Source organism: Drosophila obscura, unplaced genomic scaffold (assembly GCF_018151105.1).
Source record: "Drosophila obscura isolate BZ-5 IFL unplaced genomic scaffold, ASM1815110v1 contig_30, whole genome shotgun sequence".
Lineage (NCBI taxonomy): Eukaryota > Metazoa > Arthropoda > Insecta > Diptera > Drosophilidae > Drosophila > Drosophila obscura.
Genome location: NW_024542818.1, coordinates 850,406 through 865,331, shown reverse-complemented (window position 1 = coordinate 865,331; position 14,926 = coordinate 850,406). Strand labels below are relative to the sequence as shown.

Sequence of the window (14,926 nt, the reverse complement as noted above, 5' to 3'; positions counted from 1 at the left end):
CGCTAGATGTAACTTATTTGATGTGCTTCATGCGCTAGCTGCACTTTTTTCCAATTTAAGGATCAGCAAGGACATGAAGCAAGGAAAATGGAGCACAGACTATGATCGTGATACAATTCAAGTATCGGAAACATACAGATAGCAGGCAAGTTTATTTAACTAATATTTTTTATACACGACTAAATAAACCCCATATCCCTTTTGGTTGACGAACTTGTGGTGCATCGCCGAATAGCCGCATACTGAGCAGCTCCATTTGGGTCTCCATGTGCTCGGCGACGAGAAGCAGCTGCTCGCCACGCATCTGGTGATTGGTTTCCGCCTTTGACTCGTCCACAATTTTGATTTTTTTGCGGCGAAGCAGAAATTTATTCTTGCGCTCAATGTACTCCATCTCGATGCGAATATTCTGGCTGACGGTGCGGTCCTTACGCTTGTATCCCCGCCGAAAGCAGGGCAGGTGCCAGTAGAAATCAAAGAGGCCTGGAAACTCGACGCGCAGGAACTGAAAGAAGTCGAGTTGATTGACCTCCTCCGAGTCGCGTCTCGCCTTGGCAGCGGCAAAGTAGTTATTGATCATCGCCACAAACACATTGATGAGGACGGTGCAAATGAAGAAGCCCAGTATGGCGTACAGTATCAATCCGATGGCCTTGCCGCCGTGAAACAGTTCGGTGGGATGGATGTGGGAGCTGAAACCGAACGAGAAGCACATGCACGTAATGACGCTCTGAAAGAAGTAATTAAAGTACACGCTATTGTTGCCATTAATGATGACCATCATCATGCAGAAGCCGAACAGAAAGATGAGTATCATCATGGCCATGCTGGCAACCGGCTGCCAGGCCATGCGCAGCGTTTGATTGAACAAATGAAAGACATTCGCAAACTGCAGTATCCGCCACAGTCGCAGCGTGGTCAGGCAGATGAGTATTCCAATTACGATATGTATGAGCCCTTGGAGGCGCGATCCACGCCGAAAGTCCACAAAGTCCATGTTGCCAAAGACGCTGACATTCTTGAGCATCGATCGGACCATCGAGGCGCGAAAGAACATTAGCCAGAGGACCAGGGCATTCAGTCCGAATATGAGCAGGTCCATTATGTTCCACACGTTCTTGAGGGTGCGCGAATCGTACCACACCTTGTTGACCGTCGCCTTGCCGAACTGCAGCAGCACCAGTATGTAGATCATATACACAATCAGATCGTACCATTTCAGATGATCGAAGTCCCGCAGCAGCACACAGCCCTCCACATCCACGTGCGGAACGACACTGCCAAAGGGCAGCTGCTCCAGTCGCAGCGTAATCACGCTGAACATATTCATGTCCACATTGTACATGGTAAAGTCAATAAAGATCGCCGATGTGTTACCCGTCAGCCAGTTCTGTTCGGTGAGGAAATCGAGGACCATTTTGGTGCTCGTTCTGCTGCGTGACAACAGCGTAGAGTAGCCTTTCAGCTCCGGATAGAAGTCGAAGGCGCCAATGTGATAGAAGTTCACCAGGACGCTGTCAGTCGCATGCCATTCCATGGGCACCCAGGGCCTCGTGACGCGCCAGTGCAGATCCTCATACGGCACCACTCTGTAGGGTGTTTGCCAGCCGGGCAGGTACGACATGTCGGTGTACTCCGGCGACCTCCAGCCAATCTTGCGCTCAGTCCGACGCAGCTGCCTCACGCGTATAACGCCCAGCATCACCCATTGCTCGGCATGCACCCAGGGGGGGCTGGTGAAGGTTGTGCCCGGCGTGGAGTTCGTTTCGAAGGTGTTGATCAGATTGATCTCGATGTAGTCGAACAGCTGATTGATATGCACCACCTCGTGCAGGCCATAGTAGTCCGTGTGATTGTACAGCAGCAGCTTCTTGATCATCTCCGAGCTGCGGTAGACGCGCGGCTCCCATGTGGCCAGCATGGCCAGCATCAGCCAGATGTAGTAGCGCCCAAACATCCACAGATCCCTGCTGATCTCCTTGTACATCTCGTTCAGTTTCTCGTGACGATAGTGCGAGGTGATCATCAGGTTGCGGCGCTGCCTCTCCAATTTCTGCACCAGAAAATCCTCCATATCGTACTCGGTCCTCCTCTTGTCCATCGGCGGCACGAAATGTTCGCGCGGCCAAATCGTCCGTTCCAATGCCACGATCAAAAACTTGATGGGATCTCCCACAAGGAACTGGAACATCAGCACCATAACAATCCGTACGCCGTTCGTCTTGTCCCGCACCAGTTCCTGGTGGAAACCGAACCGAATGAAGATCGAGCCAATGCATACCAGTACAATCGTGATGGTGATCGTGAACAATATCAAATGCGATTTAAAGGGCGTCATTTTTTTTCGAGTTTTATTTTCTCTGACGCTTGGAGTTCGACTGTAGAGGGGAAGGCGTCGTAAAGGTAGAAGTAACCCTACGGATTGCTTAGATTTTCCATTCCAAAGTTGCGACACCGACGTTTTTCCGTTATTTTTTTTAATAATAATTTCAATCTTGCTCATACTTGAGTCCCATATCTGATCTAATTTTGTTAGTTCAGCTCATCGCACAAAAGTATTGATATTTTGCAGATATCGATATATTTCAACCATCCCTAGGCATCGGTAAGGTATATTTCGGTATATTCCTGAAGGTCAGGGCGGTCTATTTTCTAGATAAATCCGCGGTCACACTGTGCAAGCCACAGTAAACAAACTTTTTTAAATTTGAACGGACATGTACGTTCAGCGTAGTCGCGCGTGAATAAAAGCCATTTGTTGCTCGCGAAACGAATTTGATTGCTGCAAGTGTTTAGTGCATTTACCCAGCGCCCCCAACACCACCACCACCACCCACAATTGAGTGAAACAAAAGTCAGAGGGGCCCCCCTGTGCGTCGTCGCCTTTGTGTTCTTGTGCTCTCGGTGCGCATTTCGGTTTTCAAGTGGCTGGCACTCCGCTGCCGCTCTCCCCCCCGCAGCTTCTTGTGCGCGAGTGCGTGTGCGTGTGCGTGGCGTGGCGCGCGACCATGTTCTGGCCATAAAGTGCAGTCCGCAGTCGCAGTAGCAGTAGCAGTAGCAGTAAAACAGCAGTTAATCCAAGTGAAAAATAAGTGAAATAAAAGCGATTACAACAAATGGATATGTCGGAGGCCGAGCACAAGGCCCTGTCTTTGTCGCTGGCAATCTCGCCTCAGCGCATTGGCATCCAGTCCTCTGCAGAACCCGATCAGCAGCAGCAGCAGCAGCATCTGCTGCTGCATCAGACCACACAGTCGCTGCTCATGGCCAGCTCCATGATGCAGTTCATAGATGGAGGAGCGATGGCCCAACCCCAGCCCCAGCCCCAACCCCAGATCCAGTATAGCGTGGAGGATCTGCTGCGGGAGAATCATGCGCTGCATGCCAGGGTCAAAGAGCTGAGTGTCGAGCGGGATCGTTTGCTCTGCGAGGTCTCCAATCTGCGCCTGGAGCTGGACATGTCGGAGCTGAAGCGATTGCCCGTCGTCGACCTGGACATGGAGGGGTGAGTGCCGCTGCCTTAATTATTTCCTTAGGCTAAAAAATGGTGGTACTGTTTACCTCCCCCTCTGTATTTTTTGGTTGACTCAACGTTGAGTCACCTTTGTCCCTGTGCCCCCGTCTCCGTCTCCAACTCAATCTTTGTCGCCTTGTCCTTGCCCTCACCTCTGTCTGCTGCCTGCCGCTGCCGCTGCCTCTGCTGGTGCTGGTGGCGGGGCAGCTGCAGGCTGACAAGTCTGTCTTTCTGGTTTTTGCAACCCCTTTTGCATTCCTTCTACCTGTGTGCTAATCGACACACTGGCGGCCAAAATATTGTGCGATCAATGAGAGACCGCAAAATCCATGGAAACACAATGGAATGGAATATCCACTGTACTATAGCCGATTTATAATCACCGTAATCAGCGAAATCTTATCTGGTTTGGCATAGGCAAATATTCTGGATTATTTGCCATATGGAAGGGCGCTAATGGCTCTTTGGGGCTGCTCTATTTTCTCCTCGGAAAGGATATGATTATATAATGGATATATTTTCTTGTTCTTAGGAATAAATCCGAAGAGATTTCTTTATTCTTTTGTATAATGAGTAAATGGATCCATTAGGATTGAGGTGCCCTGGAAGGAGATTTCTCATGTTACTTTTGCTCGAATATTACTTGAAAATCCTCTTCTCTTTTAACTACTGGGTGGACTACTGTAGTTGGGTGTGGTATCAGCAAAATATGTTGGCATTTCCGAACATGGCAGCACCTTATCTGATTCCGTAGTATTTTATTTCTATATCTTTACCCTCTAGGTAATCTAAGAGGTATTATAATTTTTAGCAGACGTTTGACAAGCGTACAAATGGAATTTCTACATTAAATGTGATTCATTGCCAGAGTTTTTCATAGATCTGCCAATATAGTAAAGTAAAGATCGGTAGAAAAACCTTTTTAGGTGACACAAGCATCCCAAATTAATCAAATAGTATGGTTAAATATGTAAATGTTGCATAGATCTGCCAGAATCTGTGCTAATCTGAGTTATTATCGTGTGCTTTTGAGCGTTGAGTATAGTTCTAATGAAACAAAGCATTTTTTTAAAATATATATTCACATATATCTCTAATTTGATTGTCATGGGAACCAGCGATCTGCATGGGTAACTAAGGTTCCGTTGGCCAACCCAACCAAACTACATTGTTTTTGCCAAAATTGTTGTGACTCATTTTATTTGGGTTTCATTTATGGTTAGCTAGAACCCTGGGAGTATCCATGTTCTATATATTTTTGCCCCCATCCCCAACGTGTCGCTGTTTGTTTTGGCTTCTTATCAGCGTTGCCCGTTGCCTTGCTGATAGTTCGACTCTCCCCCGATAAGAAGGGCGATCCGAAATAATGCCAACAACTGCCATACGGAAATTCAATGTTAAGTGCAAGTGTTTTGTTTTTTTTTTGTTCTTTCGGTTTCTTTCGTTAGGTGTATCGCAGAGCGGGTCTCTGGGTATCTGGGTGTGCTTTTCTGGCTCTCGGTCTCTGGAACAATGTGGTGGGGGGTGGGGGGGAGAGATTAAGAGTCGAATCCGAAAACCCAAAGGTAAACAGCGCAGAGCACAAGCAGCGCACCGAAGATAAATTAATAACGATATGCCAGGCATTTGCCATTGACAGCCAAATGTATTTATTGTATGTATAATACACATATATGTACATATATATGTACAATGTACATATAATATATATCTTCAGATTTCGTACCTGACTTTGCTTTGCATGCGGTCATGCCCAAGCAGACAAACACACACACACAGTTACAGATATACAAACAAATAAAACGCAGTTATCTTTAACCGTTTTCTTTATTTTGCGAGACCTCTAAGGTCTCTTCTCCGGCTGTCTGTCTGCTAGAAGTTTCGTGGGCTCTTCCAAATTTACGTTTTTCGCTGCTCACCTTCGCCAAAAAAAAAAAAACAAAAAAACAAATACAAATACAAACATTTAAATCTGAAGCAACAGAAGAAGAGATCTCCCCCCCGCATCTGTCTTTGATTGGGATACAGCGACGATTGGATACTCTTTAGGTTTACAGTAGGAAGGAAAAATGAATATACGAGAATAAATTAAACTCTATTTGCCTGCCAAAATGCTTGGGTTCTCTCCATGATTTAGTTTTTGATTTCAGTTTCGCACTTACTCCAGCCTTGAAAATTTATAGAAAAATATTTGTCTTGATTCACCAGCAAGACGGTTAATACGTGTAATAATTTAATTTATTTAATTTGTTAATGCAAACAGAGCTAAGAAGTAAGTTTTAAAATATCAGAAAATTCAGAAAGATTCACAGAATTGACGAAAAAACATTTGTTCCTAACAACGTTCCTTTACAGCCAACGTTTTCCTGCAAAAACAATTGTAAAAGTTGAGATATTCTGGAGACATTCTCCATACCATATGCATTCATCATATAAAAATAATAGAAAATTGGCTTGTTTCTCTTCTACTATTTCTCTTGTAGAACTTGTCTAGAATTGTAGATCAATTGAAGATCGTATATTATAATGACAGGCAAAGCTTAACCCATTTTCGTTGCTCTTCGTTTGCAGCATGGTAGAGAGGGAGAGAGAGAGAGAGTATGCACGAGCATAAGACTCTAAAACTCAAGATCAAAGATGTTGAAAATGTGCGGGCAGCTTTCCGAGTATGGGTGTCCGTAACCCTCCCCCCAGCCCCCGCCTTCTGGATTATGCGGTTGTTCTTGTAGTTGTAGTTTACTTTGGTCTCCGTCGCTGTTTCTGTTTCTCCATTTGGTCAGTGTTTCTTATACACACATACAATGTCGTTGGTGGCTTTCGGCCTGCCGCAGAGTTCAACTCATTAGCCAGTTATCATCATCTAATAAAGCAGACACACGCACAGCACAACTCATCCCGCAGCCAGAAGCAGTGGCAGAGGCAGTGGCAGAGGCAGTGGCAGAGGCAGAGGCCTGGGAGGAAGTAGGGAAAACACTTGCCCATTTTAAATTGTATCTTTTGTGTTGTTTTGTGATAATTAAGTGGGGAGAAGAACAGTGCAGGGGAGTGTGGGGAGAGCGTAGCAGAGAGGCGTAGAAGAGTCTATTAATTTCGTACGCCCCTTGGCAGAGGGGAAGTGCTGTGGGAGCAGTACTCGTAGGGGCAGCATGGGATAACGTTTTCCGACTACTTAATGAGTGCTTTGGCTGGCTACTGTAACTTTGCTAGTAGGTGAAGTTGTAGTTCGCTTGCCCCTCTCCTTTTGTTCATTTGCATGCAACATTTGGAGTGAAGATTGCCGCTGCTGCCGTTTGCCCCATGCGTGCTGAAAATATCTTTGAGGGTTTTTAGTTTTAATTAAAAGATATGCCAAATGGACATGCAGGGGGGGGGGGTGGTGTCCATGGGGCAGGGCATGGGGATCTTCCTGGATGATCTAAATGTTTGCCAAAAGAGGGAGCTAGAGCTAGTTATCGAAACTACTTGCAGCCACTCCCTAAAAACGAATTGCTCCAATAATGTTGATTCAGTTTCAATGATCTGATCCCACATGTGTGTGTGGATCCAACCCCCTTTCAGTGCCCGCCACATTCACATGTGTCCCGACTAGACCATTCCATTCCATTCCATTTCAATCCATTTGTTATGCATGCAAATGAAATTTTTAGTTTTCAATTGAAAGATGAGATCATCTCTCTGGCACTGGCACTGGCACTGGGGCCCATCCACCAGCAAAGAATAATAATTAAAATCATTTATTTATATACTTTCAAAATGTTTAACAAACAGAGTGTCAGCTGTGGCAGCTGCCACAGCCACAGCCACTGCCACTGCCACTCCCAATCCCACTACTAGTGAAAGGTCTTTGGGGAATTCGCGAGGATTAGCTGTAATCAATTGGAGGGCGTACTGCTCCAGTTATAAAACACAAATTTGCATTTGCATTTGCCTTTTTATTTGTTGGTTGTATCTTTTTGTGTGCTCGGTCAGGGGGGAGGGTATCTTTGAGTAAATGTCGTGCAGCTCGTTACTCAGTTTGCAGTCACATTCAGTGATTGATGGGGCATGCCGATGTCCCTGTCGATGTCTGTGGTGCCTCCCCCCCCCTGTCAAGTGACAACTTCCGAGTTGATGGTTTCTTCTTTTCCCTTCCTCTTTTTAGCGGAAATTCAAATCCAAATCCAAATAAACAAATACAAAACTGGAGCTGCTCTCCTCGTTGCCTCTCCAAATGGTGGCTTGTCAATCGTGTCTGGCTGTGACAGCAGCCTCGGAATCGTCAGTCGCTTTACATGACCATAAGAGCCAAGAGCCAACCTGGGCTGGCCCCATCTTCCCATTTCAGGGCTACGCTTGCGCGTTGGCCCCCAAAAATGGCCAACAATCTGGGTTCTGTAATGGCCAAAAACTGTGGGATTCGCCTTTGTCTCTATGGCTCTCGCTGGCTGATGGACGCTGATGATGGGCCAGAAATAATGATCAACGATCAGTGAGCGACACAGAGACTGATCGAGAGAGAATGGGAGAGAGCGCTGTACTTTGGGACGAATGTTCTGAATCGTTAATTTCCCTTGGAAGATATATGTATATATATTTTCTGTGAATAATTGGCAACATCTGCTCGGTTTTTCCACAAAATTTAAATTAAAGTTAAATCTGGCATTACGTACACCTTTTTTGGCCAGATTTTTTGACTACTATAGTATTAGTCACAAACACTGTTTGTATCCCCATGAGTTTTCACTGAATTTTACCCATTTAAATTCTTTATTTGAAGTATTTTTATGGCAGTTTTCTTCGCTGCTTATCGTAGCGCTAATGAATCATTAGTTTTTCTTTTGAATAACAGGAACTGGAGTACAATATCTTGTAAATAAACATATGTAAATTAATCACTAAATGAATAATCGCATCCGTTTTTTAATTGCAAAGCAAATGCTCTTATAGGGTATTTTTTTCACATTTTATAGGAATTAGTTGGCTGCAGAGATCTGCTTCTAAGCAGCCTAACGGGGGGTTTTATTCCACATATCAGTATAACCTCTATATGGATGTAATTTCATCATAAGTTCTTGAGTCTTTGTCTTATCTGTGTGGATGCGTGGTTGGGTTGTTCTATGATATGATATCTATGATATTTCCACATCTTTCCATTTATTTATCTTGATTCTACATGACTTTGTGGGTACCTCCGGCAGCCACCGTGCCACACATACCCATCAGATGTAATGAAATTTCTGCCAAAACTGACGGACAACTTCCGGTTTTAATATGTATTCAAAAATTCCTCCTGGGGGCAGCTGGTCAGAGCAGAGGGCGCGCGTGCCTCTCTAAATCAATTAACGCTGCTGTGTCCAAAAGTCGTTAAGAAATCAGCAAAATACAATAAATGAAGACGGGAAATGGGAAATTCCATGGAAATGAGAAAACTTGAATCCATTGACTTTTCTTGCTGGCCCTCTCTCTTTGACATATTAATGTTGTAAAATTAAACAACTATAAAGAAAAACGTGAAAAATTATTCTTTCTTGTGTGTGTGTTTTTTTTTTTCTTTATTTTTTGTCTGTACATTGACCCAAATATTTGGGAGATCCCTCTTTGCTTTTTTGGGGTCTTTTCAACGCTATGGTTGAGTAGAGTACTCGTGGGGTCCGCCCTGCCACTCCACCCTCTCCGCCGCCCCCCTGTCTATCCGCACGACCCAATTGCCAAGTGCCAAGAAAATGCGTTGTTGCTTAATTTCCTTTTGTCTCTGTCTTCCTCTCTTACAGTCTCTCTCTCTCTCACTCTCACTCTCTCGTTCAATCTATCAGAGTGCAGCGCCCGCTGTCTGTGGTTCCGCTCTTCCTCTTCCTACACTTTAAATATTCAAATATCATTTTTGTACCCTGTACTTCCAAGTGTGCATTGGGTATGCTGTATTTGTAACAGCGAAGAGGATGCATAGACCCATAGACCAGGATCAGGATCAACAATAGTTATCAAGCGGTAGACTTTTCCTTGTTTTTTATTTCTCTCTCTCTCTTCTCTCATTCTGTTCTGCCTCTACCTTTCCCTGCTGCAGCACAAAACAATGCTCAAATGAGAGGATATCCCATAGTCGTGGACATTCCTCTATTCTGCTCTCTTGTTCGAAAATTAAAAGCTCGAAAATTCGAACAGCTGTTTTTGTTTTTGGTTATTGCTTGCAGCGCCTGTTCGTGTGTGCCCGCATCTTTGTGTGCGTGTGTGTGTGTGTGTAGGCGCTAGCTACAGAAACAACAAATAAATTTATGTATTGCGATTTATATCATTTTTTTTTGAATATTTTTGTGGGTTTTTTTTTTGACTTCTTCGATCTTTGAGTCACATTTTTGGAAGGCTTTTTGCCTCGTGCTCATCACTCATCCGCGATGTGCTGTCTGGAGTCTGTCCCTCAATGGATGCGATGATGATGCTGTCTCGACTTGACCTTAGATTGCTCTGCTTTGCTCTGCACTTCGCTCTCTTTTGCAGCTCTTCTTTGGGTTCGCTCCCTCTGCCTCTTGGCCAACGTCAATGGACGCTGCCAGCATCAGCAGCAACAGCAGCAGCAGCAACAGCAGCTGCGACGCTTGCGCAGACGCCAAAGTGATTGGCGGCGGTGACCCAATGGATATAGCGTCGCAGCGGCGCCGTTGAACGCACTCCGTTCAACGCCCACAATATATAATAATTTTGTGTGTGTTTTTAAATGCTGTTTATGTTGATTTCATTCATTCACAAAAAAAAAGCAGCCAAAAAACAACGAGCGGAAGGCTATTCGTCAGAGGTCGAAGTTCTCAATACCCTTGCAAAAAGCATTGTTCTATATAGTCAACCGATCTTAATCAGATTCGTATGAATATTTGGGGTAAAAAACACCAAAGATTGTAGATATTAATATGTTATATTTGGTTGGGAAACAAATATGTTTTTTAAACAAATAATAATATCTTAAATTATCGTTACTAAGTGTTATAGGGAACTCTGTGAAGAGTTTCAGTCAGTTTCTGAGATGGTTGAAGATGCTTCCGTATTTCTCTCCGCTGTTGCTTTGTGTTGCAAACCATCTGCCTCAGATAATAATACCCTCTTCAAGGGTGCAAAAACAAGACGAAACATAAAGAAACGGCAAGCCAAAAAAACGTGAAATGAAAATGAAAATGAAAACGAAAACGAGAAACATGCAAATTGAAAGCGAATACGAATACGAATGCGAACTCAAATACGAGTATAATCCGAAGCTGCTTCGCCGCTGACCACAAGATGGAGGAGCTTGGCTTGGTGCTGGAAGCTGGTGGCTGGCACTGAGAACAGGCCAAGAGTGGCGATTCGAGCGACTAACCAACCAGAAGATAGCCATTTATATGTGCCATTAATCGATTGTCAGCAGCCACTCGTCACGGCCTGCGATCGCCAGTGGCCGCCTGCAGTGGGAGGAGAAGCAGGCGAGTAGGGGAGGGGAGTGTTGGCCTGAACTGACTGACTGACAACCAGTTACAACCACTAGCCAGATACTCTGACAACGCCCAGGAGTTGATTCGTTCTTGAACGAGCTTCGTTCTTTGTCAGAATGTTCGTTAAACTGAACTCGAACTTTTCGGCCATGGGGTATAATTATAATTACGCTTTAACAGTTATATATTACTCGTATTATATTGGATGTTATAGTTATTTTCGGGTATATTCTAGTAGTTTTGGTATATTATAGTATTTTATGCAATATTCTAGTATTTTCGGGTATATTCTAGATTTTCTCGTATATTCTAGTATTTTCTGGTATATTCTTTAAATTCTAAACTCTCTTTTAGCTCCTATCCAAGTTCACCTGCTCACTATAGAGCATCCCCAATTCGTTGTGGCCTCTTTTACTGGCATCGATTACTGATTTGCTGTCTGTATTACTGTTTTTAATAAGTTGCTCTCGTATTCGATTTCTGTTTAGTGTTAACGGCTTTGAATTGGAGAGTTGTTGCATTAGCGGATTGCATTACCACGGAGTGGTGTGGGGGGGGGGACTGCACGGCCTGCAACATGATCATCATATAATCATCATCATCGTCAATCGATGGTCATTATCACCTTTAGCGGCCGTGGGAAGGCAAGCAAATGTTCGCATCGATATATTGACTGTCAGATTTCTCCTACACCTTATATACAGAGGGTGAATGAGGGGTGAGAGGTTGATAGCAGCACAGTAGAGAGAGAGGAGGGGAAGGGGAGATAGCGGGTGAGTGAAAGAGAGATAGAGCCTGTCCCATTTTCCCTCTGGGATGAATATTGAGTTACCGTTAATTGCGTGGCGTCTGTTGCAGCAGCAGCAGCAGCAGCAGCCGAACCGAAAGGCAATCTGCTCGTAAGCCTTGGAACCCGTGTCGCATCTAAGGCTCCCCCGGCAATCTCTCTGGTTCTCTGTTTGCCTCTCTTCACCTGGCCTAATTGCAACACTCAATTAACACTACAGCCCACCCACCACCTCTGCCACCTCTGCCACCTCTGCCACTCCACCAACACCGCGCCACATCCCCCGCTCTGCCACTGCAACATCTCTTTACAATCGCCTCTTCTGCTAGCAAACTCCAGCCCCCCCCCACTCTCTGATAAGCACTCCTAAAACGCCATCACCCCTCCTCTGTCTGGGCCCTTAACAAATTGCACTAAAACTTGTCAAATTGAAAATGCTGTAACTTCGTGTACCCTTTTTCTGAGGGTACTACGATTTGTAGTGCTTGTTTGCCAAGCAGCGAAGAAGTTTTTCCAAGCCTCCAAAGAGCATACGAGTAAAGAAGTGCCAAATAAACCCAATCGAAGCCAAAGCCTATGACTATATCACAGTCACAGTATATCAGCCATAATACATTGATCTCCAAGGTGATCTTGCCAGGGTATTCCATAAGCCTACTTGCTGTGGCTTTTGTTTTCCGCTGTCTGTTGGGTAATATATTTTGGGAGCAGTTTTCGGAGATGTTTCAATAACTTCAGAGCTGGAATTACATGATATTCGTGTTTATGAAATTAACATGCAGCAAGCAGTGCATTAAGGAAAACCCAACACCAAAATATACTGTGGACTGTGTGGAAAAACTAAGCCAACAAGCGCCCCCACCCACACACACACACACACGCACACACAGACAGGCGGGAGGCGGGGGTTTTGGGTTGCTTCCTTCCCATGGCCATTGCGGGCTGCAGAGAGTGAGAGACAGAGAGAGAGAGAGCGAGCGAGAGAGAGGGAGCTCTAAAAATAGAGTTTAATAAACTGTAAAAGTATTCCATTCCACCACATACAAAGAAGAAACAGAAACAGAGGCACGAACACGCACGACACGGCATGGCACGGGCACGGGCACGGGCAGACTCACGCTGACGCACTCGTGTGAGGCACACAGACTCTTCAAATTCTAGGCCTCTTATCTGTGGTACTCTCTCTCTCTCTCACTCTCTCGTTCCATTTCGCACATTCACACATCTCCACCCCTACCTCCTCCTGCCACTTAACCATCTCTCATTTTCATATTTCTCGTCTCGCATTCACATGCATCGGAGGATGCTCTGCTCTGCTCTGCTCTGCTCTCGCCCTTCCCCATGGCTCATGACAATCTCTGTGGGCATGCCAGAAGGGAAGAAATCTCAACGCAGTTTTTTTTTGTCCCTATTTTCCCCCAACCCCCCACACGTCATCGTCCTGTGGCTCGTCCTGCTTTCGTATCAAAAAAAAAAACCACCCCAAAAGAGGTGGCAGACTGGTGACTGACTGTTGAGAGTTCGCTGGCATGCATTCTTCTCCTTTCTGCCCTGCGGGACTGTGTTGCAATGTTGCATGTTCCATGTTCCATGGAGGATGCCCTCAGGCTCAGCCTGCCACTTGGGTCTGGGCACGGGCACGGGCATTCGTGTAACAGCATTTCTGTTTGTTTTATGTGCATCTTCTAAGGCTCAGGGCGCGGGAGTGCTGTTGCCCTTTCTTCATCATCCCGATGATCTCTCGGCTTTTGGGGGTATGCGGATTTAGGAGTTCAGTTTGTGAAAGTAATGGAAAGGAAAGGCAAGGAACGCAACGAACGGAAAGAAATGGTGGAGCTTGGAAATGAAAGATCCCAAAAACATGAACTTTATTGAGACATAAATTATTTCTATTGCTCAAAGGAGACTTCCGTTTGGATTTTACAAATATGAATATAGGAAATGATCCTTCATTTATTTCAGTGCAGTTTCCTGCTCGATTTAGTCAATGAATGTGACGATTCATTGCAGGTTCTCTCCATTGTAATGAAACCTGTAGATTCTATTGGATTTCTCTTGTGCTGCTAACATTATTCCCATCACGATTTCTCACGTGTGTGTGCGTGTGTGATAATTAGAACGAATGTGAAATTATACGCACTATTTTCCGATGGAAGAGGATCGAAATGATTACCGTGCAAGAGAGATTCACTCACTCCCAGGGTAGAGGGTATCAAATCGTGTGTGTGATTCAACCGCAAACCTTGAAGGGCTGCAAGGAAGAGTATTTCTGTTTCCATTAGCATGTTGCTCGTTGATTTTTGGCCCTCTGTTTTTATGTGCTACGCCATGCGCCGCCAACGCCGCCACCCCAATGTTCTGCATCGTGTTCTTCATCATGTAAGGCTCGCCATTTCCCCCTAGCATTTTCATCTGCAGGCCACGGTTCCACTCCATCTGCATGTTGTGTCTGTCGTCCGTGGATACATGAAGTGCTCTTTAGCGTTTGCTGACATTTCTTTCGTTTTTGCAACACAAATGAAACAGCAGCAACAACACAAGAGAGGGGAAAGAAAGTATATATATATATATACTGAGAGTCTTATTATACATATGTATGTACAATGCACATTCATATATTGTCATATTCGTGTAATATATATGCACACAAAATGCTCGACTCTGCTGTGCTCTGCTTTGCTCCATTTCGTTTCATATTTTTGGATGCATTTTAATAATTTGTTTTTTAGTTTATTAGCCTTTGGGGGGTTTGGCTTGGCAGCGCATTGACATTCATATGTATGTGGGAAATATGCTTTGACATGTGGAAAGGAGTCTATAATGAGGATGTAACATATTTTCCTTTGTGTCATTCACTGAAATTTCTAGATATTTCTAGAGTCAGAAGTGCATGTAAAGAATCATTCTTCAGACAAAGAGCAATCCTTCTATGAAAGACAAGGACTGTTTGAATTTCTGATTAGTTCTAGATTTCTAGATTCCCCCTCGGAGAACTACCATCTTGCCGCGATGAGGGGGCTTAGTAAGCGTAAGGAACCCAAGAGCTTTACTGGCGGTAGCGTAATGCTGCCAGAAGGGCCACCCAAGCCAGGCAGGTCTTGGGGGAGCGCCGAAGCTAAAAGTAGTTCACCCTGGCGGTAGGGATAAAACGCATCCGTTATGGGGGAATGTCCAGTAACGAAGAACCAG

General features: G+C 44.8%; 2 protein-coding genes across 2 annotated transcripts in view; one reads left to right on the top strand and one right to left on the bottom strand.

The window, feature by feature from the left end:
* Window positions 1-128: 128 nt before the first annotated feature.
* On the bottom strand, window positions 129-2,457 carry LOC111074004 (polycystic kidney disease 2-like 2 protein). Its single transcript, XM_022366621.2, has one exon. The coding sequence runs from the start codon at window positions 2,336-2,338 to the stop codon at window positions 170-172; it is 2,169 nt and encodes a 722-aa protein (XP_022222313.2). The 5' UTR covers window positions 2,339-2,457; the 3' UTR covers window positions 129-169.
* A 235-nt stretch (window positions 2,458-2,692) lies between these two features.
* The window catches only part of LOC111073999 (IQ motif and SEC7 domain-containing protein 3), a 46,307-nt gene continuing 34,073 nt past the window's right edge, over window positions 2,693-14,926 (top strand). Inside the window, exon 1 of the mRNA XM_022366609.2 lies at window positions 2,693-3,505. Within this exon, the coding sequence (XP_022222301.2) occupies window positions 3,117-3,505 (389 nt within the window). The 5' untranslated portion in view covers window positions 2,693-3,116. The remainder of the gene's footprint in view (window positions 3,506-14,926) is intronic.

Excerpts from the sequence above, each read along its gene's own strand:
- LOC111074004 (XM_022366621.2), bottom strand. The coding sequence starts at position 2,338 with ATGACGCCCTTTAAATCGCATTTGATATTGTTCACGATCACCATCACG.